This window comes from Solea senegalensis, unplaced genomic scaffold (assembly GCF_019176455.1).
Source record: "Solea senegalensis isolate Sse05_10M unplaced genomic scaffold, IFAPA_SoseM_1 scf7180000014100, whole genome shotgun sequence".
In the NCBI taxonomy this organism is placed as follows: domain Eukaryota; kingdom Metazoa; phylum Chordata; class Actinopteri; order Pleuronectiformes; family Soleidae; genus Solea; species Solea senegalensis.
This window is the reverse complement of record NW_025320966.1, coordinates 26,392-41,217: the sequence shown is the minus strand read 5'-3', so window position 1 is coordinate 41,217 and position 14,826 is coordinate 26,392. Positions and strand designations below refer to the sequence as shown.

The 14,826-nt window shown below is 40.9% G+C and overlaps 2 protein-coding genes and 1 long non-coding RNA gene across 3 annotated transcripts; 2 read left to right on the top strand and 1 right to left on the bottom strand.

Annotated features, from left to right (window-relative positions):
• Positions 1–841: 841 nt before the first annotated feature.
• Positions 842–2,832, top strand: LOC122760858 (kinetochore protein Spc24-like). The gene is made up of 5 exons (XM_044016044.1): positions 842–1,042; positions 1,149–1,293; positions 1,385–1,489; positions 2,462–2,538; positions 2,636–2,832. Exons 1-5 carry the CDS (start codon positions 877–879, stop codon positions 2,737–2,739), a joined length of 597 nt encoding a protein of 198 aa, XP_043871979.1. The 5' UTR covers positions 842–876; the 3' UTR covers positions 2,740–2,832.
• Positions 2,833–2,913: 81 nt separating this feature from the next.
• On the top strand, positions 2,914–4,417 carry LOC122760859. The gene is made up of 2 exons (XR_006358495.1): positions 2,914–3,471; positions 3,902–4,417. It is a non-coding gene; the product is annotated as an uncharacterized LOC122760859 (long non-coding RNA).
• Positions 4,418–5,344: 927 nt separating this feature from the next.
• On the bottom strand, positions 5,345–8,879 carry LOC122760857 (sphingosine 1-phosphate receptor 1-like). Its single transcript, XM_044016043.1, has 2 exons — positions 8,551–8,879; positions 5,345–7,928 (listed from the first exon to the last, which is right to left on the bottom strand). The coding sequence occupies exon 2, from the start codon at positions 7,635–7,637 to the stop codon at positions 6,432–6,434; it is 1,206 nt and encodes a 401-aa protein (XP_043871978.1). The 5' UTR covers positions 7,638–7,928; positions 8,551–8,879; the 3' UTR covers positions 5,345–6,431.
• Between the last annotated feature and the right edge of the window lie 5,947 nt (positions 8,880–14,826).

Sequence of the window (14,826 nt, the reverse complement as noted above, 5' to 3'; positions counted from 1 at the left end):
AGGAAGGAAGGAAGGAAGGAGGCGTCGCAACACGAAACAACAACGTGACCCGCAGGAGCCGTGGGGAAGGAAGCATCTGCTTCTGCTGAGGCTGCGGCAACATCAGCATCACACACACACACAGAGAGACACGCGCGCGTCACTGCCGCTGCATGCGCGCTGTTTGTTCCTTGATTCCAGCTCTCGTTTCGTTTTTACGCATCTGCCTCTTTATAATCAACCCACCAACGCTTGGAAACTACTATATTTACAGTCTCCTCCATGTGAGCTGGTCACACAGGTGCCTGGAGACCACTGCCGAGGTCCGTCTCCATCCTCCTGCCGGTGTCTGTGAACCTCACCAGGAGGAGAGTGTATATAGGTGCCTTCTATATGGCACACTACTAAAGTATGTGGCGTCGAGCTAAAGCTTCCTGCTGCATTTTTAGCCTCCACCCTGAGACTCCAAGTTTTTTAACCCCGCCCCGCGCATCTGTCTCCTCTGCCTTCCTCCAAAATGATGATATTCTCAAATGTCTTGTTTTTATTCACATACCAAAAATTATTCAGTTTCAATGATTTTTTTATGTGTGACAAAGAAACCATAAAATGTTCACATTTAAGAAGCTGAAACAATCTTGTTTTAATAATGAAAAAAGCTTCAAACTGATTTATAGATTATTACAATACAATAGTACAATAGTGGACGATTAATTTAGTGATTGGTTATTGATCGATTAATCCAGTAATTGTTTCAGTTATATTTAAAACTGCTCGCACCTCATTCATTGTTGTTGTTTATGATGTGAAACCTAACAAGCCCTGCCAAGCTCTCACTCATTAAAAGGTTTTATTTTTACAGTTTAATCTTTTTCTCTTTTTTTTAGCTCCACCAAAATGGCTCAGGGTCATAAATTTCAGGACCTGGAGGAGATGGGGGAGGCGTTGTTGGAGTACATCAACAGCAGCCAAACTGAAAAACTGAGACTGATGAAAGCCGAACATCAGACCCTTTTTGACCAGCACATAGAAACCAAGAAGATCGTAACAAAGATCCTTAAAGGCAAGTTTGGGATCTGACTGCTGCATATCATTTTTATGTACATTTAGTGTACTACAAAACATACATGGTTTCTTGTTTTCTTACTTTCACTGTCCTTCGCCCACAGAAGAAGCTCAGATTGCGGAAAGTTTCGGCCAGCAGCTGCTGGACATAGAGGAGGAAAAGCAGCAAAGGAACCGGGAGCTGCAGAGTGTGGAGGAGCAGCTGAGGCAGTGCATGGCCAAGAGCCAGATCACTGATTCAGAACTACAGTATCCTTTACTTCATTGTAAAAAGTTGAATCTTTTTGTGGCTGCAAACATACACACATTCTCTTGGTTAGCATCTTTAACCCTACTACAGGTTCCTGAAAGGAGAGTTAGAGAGTTTGAAAAACACCGAACAGCATCTTGAGACTCTTCAGGGTGAGGTGGATGAAGACACCACAGAGGTTATTCCATCAGCAGTGTGAGTATCACACATTCACTAATGAAACTGTTGGCTTATTAGATGTTTCTTTTTAAATCTCTGTTCTGTTACTCACATTTGCATTATTACTTCACCCCACGGGGTGTATTTTTGGTGTCTCCGTGTGCTTCTGCACTTGCTTGCACTTGCTACTATGGCCAACAGAGGGCGCTAGAGGCTTGTTGCGTGAATGGGTTAAGTCTGCCATCTCTGCTTGCCTTGTTGCTAATGTTTGGCAATAGTGTATTCAAGTAAATGAGATGATTTCCTCTTTATAGCAGAGATGATAATTCATTAATGTGTATTTATTAATTGCCACTTTTTTTACATCAACAATGGCAAATAATTCCTTGTGTTTTTTAAAAATTTGCTCTTGTGGGTTTCACATTATTTTGAACTAAAAAATCTGTCCAGTGATGAATTAGTTGAAATTGAAGATCTTTGCAATCCTGCATCTGCCAGTGTTACATCAAGAAAATTATCACTGTGTGTTTTACTGAAACCAGAGGAAAAATAGACTTAAGATTTATTTAACTCCCACATTAACTGTACTTAGGGCTGCAATGATTATTTGGTTCATCAATTATTAATCGATGACAAAATGAATTGTCAACTATTCTGATAATCTGTGTTTAAAAAAGAAAAAAAAAAATTATAACAAGCTTTCTGATTTTTTTAGCTTCTTAAACACAAATATTTTCAGGTTTCTTTGCTCCATGTAATAAAGGAATCATAAAACCCAGAATAATTTGGATGGCATGAAAAGATATTTGACAACATCATCATTTACAAGTGTGGCAAACACAGATCAACTTTTTCGGATGTTTTACGGGCAAAGTACTCCCCAAAATAATCAACACTGAACTCCTGTCATTGAGAACAAAAACACAGAAGGTCATTCTTTTCATGTTCAATGAGTAGCATTCGGGATTAGAAAGTTATTTTCAGATTTATAAAATGTTTCATGAACAGGTACGTGGCCAAGCTGTACTACCTAATAACCAAGATCAAGTGGGAATATGATACATCTCCGAACATCTTAAAAGGAGGTGAGTGATTTTAATGTTGTTGTTCTTGTTTATGCAGTATAGTGCGCTGTCTGATTACATGGCTTCACCTTGTCTGTTGATTTTCCTGCTCTTGCAGTGCACTACGGCGCAGACCTGGCAACTCCCATCAACATCGACACATCAACACGCTCTCGGAGTAACGTCAGCGACCAGCTGTGGGGCTTTGTCAGCACTGAATAGTTGACAAACAGTGTTGGAATATTGTCAGAAACGTTGTGTACATAATGTATTTGTTTGTCTGTTAACATGGTGTTTGTTGTTTTTAAATGTAATGCCCCCAGATCATCTTACTCTCTCTCTCTCTCTCTATATATATATATCTATCTATCTATATATATATATATATATATATATATATATATATGTATATATATATATATATATACACATATATTTCAGTACTGGTGTAGTGTGTGGTGGCAGGTCAGTCACTAGGTGGCACTGCTGTGTACTGCTGCAAATGGTCATTTTGTAACAGTTCCATCATCTGATGATTGTCTGTGAGAAGCTCTTGAAAACGCTAGATAATTCTTAGGATTAAGACTGCATCAGCTCCAGCATCTTTTCATCACCAGTCAATGTGTTTTCAGTAATAAAGCATAAACTTTTTCGTAACATTATTGCTTCATTAAATATCTCCAATATTTTTTCTGTACAAAACATATACTACTACTGGCAAATTAGAAGTTGATGGATTTATTTATGCACTAGGGCTGCAATTAAGTCATAATCAATTAATCTGTTGATTTTTTTTTTTTTCTTGATTAGTTGTTAGGGAGGGGGCAGCCAAGCAGAGAGGAATTGGAGGGTTGCTGGTCGAATCCCCTCTACGTCAAAGGCTGGGGTACCCCTGAGCAAGATCCCCAATTCCCATATCGTAATCATAGTTCCAGTCCCAAGCCCAGATAAATGGTAAGGTTGTGTCAGGAAGGACATACGTGTATCAGGAGAAAAAAAAATCTTGAGTTGTTTGGTCCGTTAAATATCAGAAAATGTTGATTAGTGTGTTCCAATCCTTGAAATAATCACGTTCTTAAATGTCGTATTTTTTTTTTAATAAGTTTTAATGACTTATTTGTCTAACTAATTTAGTAATTATTCATTGCAGCCCTATTCTGCTCTCCACTGTTTTTTTTTTTTTGTTTTTTTTTAATTTCATATAAACATTCTCTTTTGGTCAAAGTATTCCTAGTTAACTGTCAGCTAAGTATTTCAGCATGTATTTGCCTGGTAGTTCACGCACACGGAAAACAATTTGACCTGCTACTCATTATTCAAACAACTTCAGCCTTTTGTGCTCGCTGTTAACTTTCTATTTCAATCTTTTGTTCGTGACTTTCAGCGTACTCAGCATCTGTGCTTGGATGGATGCCAACTGATATACAGTGACAGTCACGACATGTGGTGACAGCTGACGCAAACAAATCAGTGTTGATAAGTAGTCAAACTACTCACAGTTGATGTTTTTTTAATTGAGTTTAGTTTACTTTTTTCTTTCTTGTTTGTGACATTTCACATTACCCAGCGTCAATTAGTACAGGCTCGGTTCACTGTCACTGATATATTTAGAAATGAGTTTGTACCAGTGCTTTTCTGCCACATTTATTTGAGTAATTTTGTCAACATTCCTTAATATAAAGTGGTACAGTGACGTGAAGATGCTGAAAAAAAAAAAATAAAAAAATCACCTACATGATGCCCACACACTTTCAGCAATGCAAGGCAAATGTGTTGCTTTGCAGTGAGCGCGTGGTGAGCAGGATGACGCTTTCGCGGAGGCTCATACTCACAAGCACCGTAGCTTGTTAGAATCAAGCACCCACGTGTGGTTTCCTTACAATAAACGGCATTAAGTCGTCTGGTGTTTTTCTGCAAGTTCATTTGTTCTCCATCATGTCACCTACTGTGGTTTCACAAGTGGTTTGCACTGAGGCGAGGGTTTGTCAGTCAAGACCAAGTTTATCATCATTGTGCCTTTTGCTGCTTTTCCTTATGCTTGAGTTGGAAACTGAGGTTTCAGTATTAATGTCGCAACACTAGCATTTCATTTCTTTTCTCTGCACTCACTGCTAATGTTTTATTATCTATCACAGTTTGGAACCATCTTGTGCTAATTAAGTTCATTGGGAGTTGCGTTTAATTCAGTGCATCAGCCTTTACTACACTTGTGTTGAATCAAGGCCTCGGTGACACACTGTCAAAAACATCTTGAGCTCCAGAAGGATATGATTTATTGCAGATCCGATGGGCTGCAGTTGATTTGCGGTGGTTTGCATTGTCTGGTTACACTTTGTTTATTTACTTACAGTAGCGCACATATATTACACAGGCGTGAACCTGAAAACAATGGCTTAAAGCTACAGTGCGTAACATTTGTTGTGGATGTCATTATTCTGCCCCTCTTTGGTCTTAGTGAACACAGACATGCTAACATGTGTCCAGCAATATTATCAGGCCTGACTGAGGGAGCGTTTGTGTGTATACAGTGGCGTAGCAGGAGTGGGCGGGGACAAGAAGGATTTATTGAGGAGTGGAATTCTCCTCTGAAACCTTTTTGCGGGCACCTCGTTGTGTTTTCAGTCATACTCCGACCTTTCGCTTTACTAGTGCAATGTTGTTGGACAACATGAGATCCACACACTACTATACCGAGAAACTCTTTTGACAACGATTTGAATATTACAGATGTTTGTTTATCTTTAAAGGTTACACCACAGTTCTATAGATTAAATAAACTCTAAATAAATAAATTAAAAAAACAGAAGAAGAATAACACACCACGTTGTAAACTTAATTCACATGTTTATTCAGTGCACATATAAAACTGACATAAGTTAAAAGACTTTTTTTTTTACAATACAAAACGGCTATAGATATATTTACAAAGTGTACTAACAACGTCAGTCAAAATATATTTTTGTTTGTCTCTTCATTTATGTACAAAACTACAATTAGGGAAAGTGTCCATGTTTATGTTCAAAATAACTACCACAGTGAGATCCCCAGTACTATAAAGCTCACACACTGTCGTCTGGGATTTGACAGATCTGAAATGTAAGACTACATTTATCTCCCCGTCTCGTCTTCCTTGACAAAAATAGGTACAGAAGATCATTTCATGGTAAGATGATTAGTTTCGTCCCAGGAGACTTTCTTTGTTGTCCACAAACTGTAGCATATTATAACTGCAATATTGTAGTTTGTTAAACCAAGAAGGCGTCAACAAACCTCCACTGTCAGCTTTTATAGCTCCCAGTCATTCATTCTGTGTTTCTACACATGTTGAAGGGACCTCCAAAGCGGCAAACCACCCAGCTCGACTTGCCATATGACGTCTGCAGAGCGTCTCCAGGCCACGGAGCCTCTGATGTTGGTGGAGGGGGGACCTCTCCCCAGCATTGGTGCTGACCAAAACTCACATGGTAGGAATTACATGGGTTTGGCAGCAGAGTTTGGGTGTGGATGCTCTGTGTTTGTAACAACATATCATTAAACGCTGCACAGGAGATAAGGATAAATCGCAGGCCCAGCCTTTGGCCCTGGTCTATTTTGCCAGTTGTAACATCACCTGGCAAATACTGGCCCTGTTTTGTAATACTAGCTGTTTGTTTTTAACCTTAAGGCATGTTTTTCTTTTTTACACTAGTAATGAAGAGTTAGTCTTTCTCCCAATATTGACATTTATCAAACACAATGAGCTTATTCTGATCACAAAGATTAAAAACAACAAAACTGTGCAACGTAAAACTTCTCACATTTACTCCACTACGGCACGTGTTTCCAACTCTGTCCAGAGAGAGTGAAGCAGTCTGGTTTTCTAAGTGGTCCAGTTAAAAGTCTGAGTGCTCACTCTCTCAGTGTTAAGTCATGTGTCATGTCTTGCTCATTCTTGGATAAATGGCTTTGATGGTTGAAGGAGTGAAGTTACCAGAGGACACTGTCGTCTCCAGTCCCTCCAGTCTGTGAGAGGCTGCGTCCGCTCTGCTGGTGCTGCATTCCAGGAAGGGAATCCCGATCTTCTTCACCTGCCCGTCTTTTGTTAAGAGGCAAGGTCGGCAGAGCAGCCTGATGATGGCCTTCCTCATGTCCTTGCTGGTCAGGGTGTAGATGATGGGGTTCAGGAGGGAGTTAAACATAGCGATGCCCAGGAAGTAGTCTGCCTTATAGAGCACCTCGCAGCTTTTGGCCGGACAGCAGAAGTCCAGCAGCAGGAAGATGAAGAGGGGCAGCCAACATGCAATGAAGACTCCCAGGACTATGGTGACCGTCTTCAGCAGGGCCATGTACTTCTGGGACTTGCGGTAAAGGCCTTTGCGCTGTGGAACCGAGGCAAGGCGCTGCGTGTTGGACTTGACGATGCGGAAGATGCGAACGTACAGAACCACGATGGACATGAGGATGGCACTGAAGATGGTGATGCAGAACAGGATGTAACTTTTGGCATAGAGCGGCAGCACTGTGGAGCACTGGTCCAGATGACCCATGCAGTTCCAACCCAGGACAGGCAGAACCCCCAGGAGCACTGACAACACCCAGCTCGCTCCAATCAGAGCAAACATCCGTCCCTGTTTGTCGCCCTGGTAAGGCTTCATCCTGACCATGGTGACATGGCGCTCTATGGCGATGGCCAGTAGACTAATGACAGAGGCAGCCAGCATGATGAACACACCCCCCTCCCGCAGGAACCACAGCACTGGGGTCATGCTCAGTGTGTTGGCACCTGATGTGATGAGGTTTACCATGTAGGTGAAACCTGCGAGCAGGTCAGAGAGGGTCAGGTTGCCCAGTAAATAGTACATGGGCACATGGAATTTCTTGTTCTTCCAAATGGCCAGCAGCACCACGGCATTTTCTACAACTATGAGCAGACAGACCAAGAGAAAAGCTATGGCCTCTGGTTTGAGTCCTTCCTTGTACTTGTTCTCCTTCAGTTTGCCAGTGTAGTTGTAATGTTCTAAGATGACTGCGTTGCTCTGGTATTCACGAAACATCTTCAGCAGCTTTCCTGATGATGGGGATATGGGAATCACAGAAGGGGCCACAGCAGCATAGGCAGCATGGGAAGACTCAGTGGCCATGTTCGTCAGTTCCCACAAATATGGGCTCTGTTTCTTCTCCTTTTCTGGTGTTTTTGGACTTAGATCCACAGATAATTGCTCACATAGTCCTCGGGGTGTGCATCATTTCTTTTTTCCTTTGAGTTAAAAACTTGAAAAGAGAACCACACAGCTGTTTTGGGGAAAGTTTTTTTCCTTTTGAAGCTATCAAATAGGATTTCCTGTGGTTTGAGAATTTTCCTCCATAAAAAAAAAAAAGTAGAAAAACAAGTCAGTGCCTAGGTTGCGCACTAGGAGGCGATGAGAGGCAGCCTGCAAACGAGAGGAGAAAGTTTGTATTAGTGACACGATCATTTGCAGGATATAGAGTATTAAATCAATTATCCAGAATGTAAAGGGATAATTATCATATAATTGCGATCATATCATTATCAATAATGAGAGGGAGGGAGACGTATGACACGGGAAATTACTACTTTAAAAAAAGACGCAAAGCGCCAATCAGAGTACAACTGGGAAACACTTTCAAAGTCTGAGCGAAGGTTTATTTTCTTAATCTGTTTGTGACGATGTTTCCTCCTGCGATTTGAGGATTAAACATTTTTTGAAGATTAAACGAAACGGACACAAAGAAGCCAGAAGTTAAAATATGTATCATACGTGCGTAATTACGCGTAAATACGCACTAAATGTCCAAACCGGCAAATCTTATAACACACAGACACGAGAAGAGGTTTACTTTAAATGATTCATATAAACACAAATAAAGTCGATGTCATTTTGTGAGTTAATCTTTGCTTAAACAGTACAGAATAACAATAACACATTCTGGATATTCACGTTTATAAATACGACCATTTACTCGAGCGGACATTATGCTCATATTATCGGACCAACTCGTTAATTAATGGAGGAAAATAACGTCGCCACGCACCTGTTAAAACGTGTAAATATCCAGTGAAGAGTTGCAGCACCAGAGCTGATCCCACGGTGGAGGAGAGAGGACGCAGCGCGCACCGCAGCGACATGTGAGTGTGATGTGAGTGTGATGTGTGAGCGCAGCAGGGCAGGACTCAACATGCAGAGGGTTGGTCTCTAATGTTTGAACCCTTCAACATGTTTCTCCCTCCTTCTCCTGACCCCTTCAAGACTGTACCCACCTCCACCACCAACATCCAACATCCAGCCCTCACACTCACATTCAGCCTCAGGATGAAGTGAAGCTTGATGCCATTATGAGTTTCTCTGAGGAAGAAAGTGAAAATGTTCAGCTTATCATTTTGCCCTCAGGTTCTTGATAGTGCAACATGGTGCCAAGAGTATGTGTCCTCTTGGTATTCAGCAGAATCTGATGACGGATCACAGCAGTTCATAGGTTGATCTTCTGGTTTTTCAGATCATGTGGAAGTCGCTCCCTCTCTCTCTCTCACACACACACACACACACACTTAATAAAAGAGAAACATCACACACGTCAGTAAACTTGCAACTAAAAGCCACAAGTTAATTTGCCAGTGGAAAAATAGTAATTTGTGAGTGTGCTGTGGCCGGGTCTGTTTCACAGACGAGAAGCCCAAGATTTCAGAAAATAGCTTTAACTCTGTAATTATCTTATCACCCAGAGAAAAAACACACAGACATGTTGTTCACAGATCTTATTTTGCTTTTTTTTTTTCCTTTGGACACAATTATGACATTTGCCTCTCACATTTTAACAGCCACAAACTGAATGTAAGATGTGCCACTTTTTATGTGATAAAACTGTGAGGTGAGTAAAGATGGTGAATGATAACAGCTTTCTGGTTTCACACATCCATCCCTCTGAAACAGCTAAGGAAACAGGACTTTTTTGTTGTTAAAAAGTTTCGCATAAACACGAAATGTCATCATACAAATGAACACCACCACACAAACCCCCCACCCCGAAGAAGACGTGTACCATGCACATACTGTAAAGCTTGCACACTGTGTACAAACACACAAACACAAGAAGAAGAATGGCCTCTAGCGACATATACATGTAGGTTTGTTTTCTCAAAAAACACAAAATAACCGGGGTCGTGTTTTCCAAAAGTAAAACCCTAGTAGCAATTCCCTTGTAAATAAAAAAAAAACGTCCTGAACCTAATCTTGTTCTCGTGTGTACGAGCCCTAAATGAATTCACAAACTTGCTAATCTGATTTATGAGAACAAAGCGACTTTAAAGATCTCTCTCTGTACCATTCATTCCACTTCCTTCTCATTTGCTTTGTGTGTGTGTGTGTGTGTGTGTGTTCACGGTGTTAAAGAAATTAAGATTACTAACGTCTCTCCTGACTGGGATTAAATGAGTTTAATGACCCCCGGTATCTGAGTGCAGTCTCACTCTAACTTCACTATCACAATGCAAACACAGCTGGAGTGAGACACACGGATCACAACACACCTCTTATCATTAAACTCATTATTTCTTCACTTTCCACTTCCACTTGTGGTGATCATTTAGTTTTTCTGTTTATGTTTTAGTTAAAAATATAATTTTAATGTTGTTTTCTGTCTGTTAGTGTCAAGAATATGCTTTATTTGTCAAATCACTTTGTAAATTGTGCATTTTTAAAGGTGTTAAAATGAAAAGAATGTCATTTGTTGACTGAAAATATGCACATTAAAGGGAATTAGGAGACATTTTCTTTGAATTATGATAAATCTAAGTTTTATAAAACATCATGTTGGCTGTCTGCACATTTTTCACATTGTTATTGGACAAAACCAGTGAAGCCAACATTCTTGTTTGGCTTTTTTTGAATACTTTTACGGCCCTGTAGTTAAACTCCATGTTATTCAAACATTTTTCTATTTAACAGAACAATGACAACTCTCACAACAGCTGGGATCCTCTCAATCCACCGGTGGGACATTGCCGGGACACGACAGAACAACGGGGGAAATTACGTAAAGGCTCGGGCGGGTGAGTGAGAGCTGGTCGTGGCCTTCTCCAAACAGGAAGCTGCCTTATTGTGCCTAGAAATGAGAGGGATATCCTTGAGAAAAACACAGATGAGGTCACTGGTCGGAATTGACACACACAGTGTGTGTGCGGGGAAGCTGAGACTCACACAGTGACGTGCAACCAGCACTTAGTGCACATAATTTGCAAGTTACTCATATGAAACCTGGTATTAATGGAAATGTTTTGTAGCCACTACTTCTTGTCTGTGGTCTTGTCATATTTGGCCACGTATAGGCTCAAATTGTAAGTTCCACAAAGACGTTATTTTCTTTCTCCTGACATCATTATTTTTAGCTTCAACAGCTCCTCTTTCCACACCTGCTTGTTTGGAATCAGCGTTTCTTCCTTCAACCTATTTAAATAAAGACTCTTTTACACCCAAAGTGGGCGAACAACCGCGTTTCAACCGCGTCTTAGTCTTAATAGTTTTCCGACAAAAGCTATGTACTATTTTCCATTGACTTGTTTCTCTTTATTTACATTTGCACTTATTCGATCTGTTTTACTAACTCATTTGCTGTAGCTCTTTAATTGTTTATGCACTTTTTTTTTGTCAGGTCATTGTCATAAAATATGCCTTGTTTTGTTTTGTTACTTATTAGTCGAGCAAGAACATGTCGGGCAGCACCAACAGCTACATCTGTGCATAATTCCCCCAGAGGCCTCATATAATTTACTGCTTTATTATTGGTGAAGATAAAGAGGCCCCAAAATCTCATTTTGCTTAGGGCCCCATGAAGACTTGGTCCAGCCCTGAGAGCAGAAGTCATTTGACAGGTATTAAATTCCCACAGATCTTTTTTTACCTGTGGGAACGAGGCATAAGTGGTTTACAGTTGGTTTCTGGTTGGTGTTGGTGTCCTCCACTCTCTTCCCCTGAGGCCCACCCACATGTGATCACCAAAAAAACTGCTGCTTTTTGCTCCTCTTCTCGAGCCCTGTCAGCCAAGTGGCGGTTTACACATTTTACCCCCCCTGCAGAGCCACAGTGACAAGCTCACAGTGTGTCGCCTCTGATTAGTTAGCACACAAAGACACGACAGCAGGACTCTCTGCTCTCTCTCCCCCCTCCTCGCCCTCTGCTCCGTCACTGTGTCTCTCCCCCTCAGGCCACGAGTAAACTGGGACCAGTGTGGACGCACCCAGCCGTCTCGCTGCTCTTGTGGGGGGTGGAGGGTCTTTCTTTGTTTGGTATGTTCTGTCCAACACTCCCGGCTCTGGATGATTTTTTCCTGTGACGTAAATGTTCTCACAGAGAGGAAGCCAGACAGTCTGCCTTTGTCGTGGACTGGCTTTAGATTGACTGCTGTTTGTGTTGAGTTTAGTGTTGTCTATTTTACTTGTGTGGCCACCGTTTGTCAGCGACAGATGTCATGTTTGGAGAAATACGCCTTTATAGTCTTCATAATGATCTTTAAGGAATGAGGTGGCGGGTCAAGTACAGAACTTCTTGTGCTAAGATTAAAAGGAGAAAAAAAAAAAGAAACAGTCAGAGACAATGTAAGTGTGCTGAGTTCACACGCTGAAAACCTGCTGTGGTGTGACTGATGACCCATATGATGCAAAATCACACCTCAAAATGCGACTCTCACCTTTTGCTAACAGTAGAGAAACACACCGCCGACGTGTGTAATGTTATTTCACAAGGACAAAGGGAATCATTCACACCTTGTCAATTCAAGCAGCGAGTTGTTAATGCTTTTTCGACATTGTATGTAGAATTTAGAGCCAGGGTGTGTTTTCAAGAGGAAATAGTTCGACCCGTAACAGTCAGGGTGAGGTGTAAAATTATTATTATGCTTTAAAAAGACTGCAGGCAGTTGCTGGATTAGCTCAGCGGCACCCCTTAAAGCTCTTTAAATAACATCTAATTTATTAATTACGCACATGAAACCGTGTCAGAACAGTTTGATGGAAATCGCTGCTTTTTTGTGTGCGTTAACCAAACTACATTTACAGAGAAGTCCAACTCTACAGTGGTTTTGCTGACTTCTGAAAATCTGACACTAAATTGTAGTGCTGGCTGCAGAGAGAAAAGCCTCCCGACACACCATGGCTTTTATTTTGAAAGTCTCTCTCCCGAAATGACTGACTTGTGGTGCCCGACTCAGACTGGTCACATAATAGAGATTAACATCAGAGGCAGGACTCCAGCTCTGAAAGGAGCTGAAACAATGTTTTCGGGTAATTGTTTTTGTTGTATGTACAAACCTGCTCACATGGTGTCGTATGTAGCAGGCGACTGGAAGTCTAAGCTCCATGATGATAATGCTAACTGCTAAGTTATTGGGTCTGATAGGGAATGAGCCAAGATACACTTCTTTAAGTCTGGTTTATACTTTATCATAAAGACTGTCATGCACATTATATGTTACCTTAGTTAAAGAAAATAGCTAATGGTTGCATCGTGTAAAAGATTGATTTGACTAGATTTAGGTGAAAAGACCAATAACATGAGTTAAAGTTCCAGTGTGTAAGTGTTAGCGTTGTTATTATTCTGCCTCTGTTTGTATGCTACATCCTTCATTGGAAAACAGGCTCTGTCAAGCAAAACTATCAGACCTGACAGAGGGGGGTATTTGTATGCATTGGCTGACAATACAGGGTCAAACTTTTTACAGCTGTTTTGTTGTTGTTGTTGTTTTGAGGAGAAGAATTCACTTTCCGTGATCGCTTCATTGGGTTTTCAGTCACATTCCAACCTGTTTGTGACTGTGTGACTTTACTCATGCAATGTTGCTGTTGCCTCCATCTGTCATAAACAACCATTCACTCTCACATTCACACCCACGGTCAATTTAGAGTGACCAATTTACCTAATCCCCATATTCCATGTTTTCGGACTGTGGGAGGAAATCGGAGAACCGGTTGAAGAGCCGAGCCGAGTCAAGTTGTGCTAGAACTGTATTATGGTAAAGTGCCATTAGTGTGCATAGTGGAAATGTCACCGAGAGACATGTGATCTAAACACTTCTATACTCAGAAACAGAGAGTCAGGTGGAGCTTATCAGCAGCGTGTGAATGGTTTGAATGTAGCCAGTGTGTGTTAATATGTTACACACTACAGCTTTACCATTGGCATTTAAGTGGCAGGTGAATGATTCATTGCGGTGTTTACAGGGTACGATGCCTGTAGGTACGTTTACATGACATGGTGGGGGAAATAAAACTGAATTATTGTGTTAGTCCAACTAAAACAGAGCTTTTAAATTACATGTAAACATGAAATTGTACTGAATCCAATTTAGTACAAATTCCAGTTAATGCAATTAGGACTCGAGCTACTACTGCATGTTTACTTTCAGTCGGACCAGAGTCTAACTCAAGCTGGCATTGGTGCTCTGTGCATGAGCCACAGTTCATACCAGAAATAATAGTAGACGTGGCTACACAGAAGAAAACAAGAGCGACACAACATGGTGAAATTCATGTTTCACCATGTCTTCTATCAGCTTAAAGAAGTGAAATCTTTTTAAGGTAATGATGATAGGAAGCCTCTGAATGACATAACAACCCTAGCTTGACTTAACTGTGCCTGTGTGATGTAAAAGAGCTGAAGGAGAGATGAAGAATGAGGTGAAGTTTTACAGTTCATCCCACTCTTCTGTGATATAACCCCCTCTGGCCTGTTAAATCATCCATAAAAGCTTTGGAAAATACTGACGATATCAAGAGTTGACCTCATGATGTCCCAAATGAGCTGAACATAGTAAAATGTCTGCAATGAGCACTTTGGAAATAGTTATGGTTACAAAAGACACTGCAGAAGAAGAAGAATGAAGACATTTATTTGAGTTACTGTTCCCACTTCACTGAGAAATAAGAGGTGTCGGTTGACGGAATTTGTTACCATTGGACAAATTGTTAGAATGGCATCAATCATCTCATCTAATGCCTGCAAGGAAAATAAAGAATGTGCATTTCCAAGAAAGTTCATCTTTTATTAATGTAACCGTTTAACTAGAGGTTAGCAGTTACACCAGGGTCTCAGTTTTCAGTTGGCGAGTGTGCAGATATACGTCTTCCTGGACAATAAACATTCAGTTAGGGTCATAAATCTTTTGCTCCTCTTGTGTGTCTGTTTGCTTTTCAAAGAGCGGATCCATGGCGATTCAGGGGGGAAAAAAGACGCAAGAACAGAGCCAACAGAAGCATATAGTGTGTATAAACTCTGATGTCGTGTCCCGTTGTATAATGGCTGCCAGAGATTTATGGGAATC

Bases quoted from the DNA above. Each gene is read 5' to 3' on its own strand.
- LOC122760858 (XM_044016044.1), top strand. From the start codon at position 877: ATGGCTCAGGGTCATAAATTTCAGGACCTGGAGGAGATGGGGGAGGCG. The intron at 1,043-1,148 runs GCAAGTTTGGGA...CTTCGCCCACAG, and splicing joins CGTAACAAAGATCCTTAAAG to AAGAAGCTCAGATTGCGGAA. The intron at 2,539-2,635 runs GTGAGTGATTTT...CTGCTCTTGCAG, and splicing joins TCCGAACATCTTAAAAGGAG to TGCACTACGGCGCAGACCTG.
- LOC122760857 (XM_044016043.1), bottom strand. From the start codon at position 7,637: ATGGCCACTGAGTCTTCCCATGCTGCCTATGCTGCTGTGGCCCCTTCT.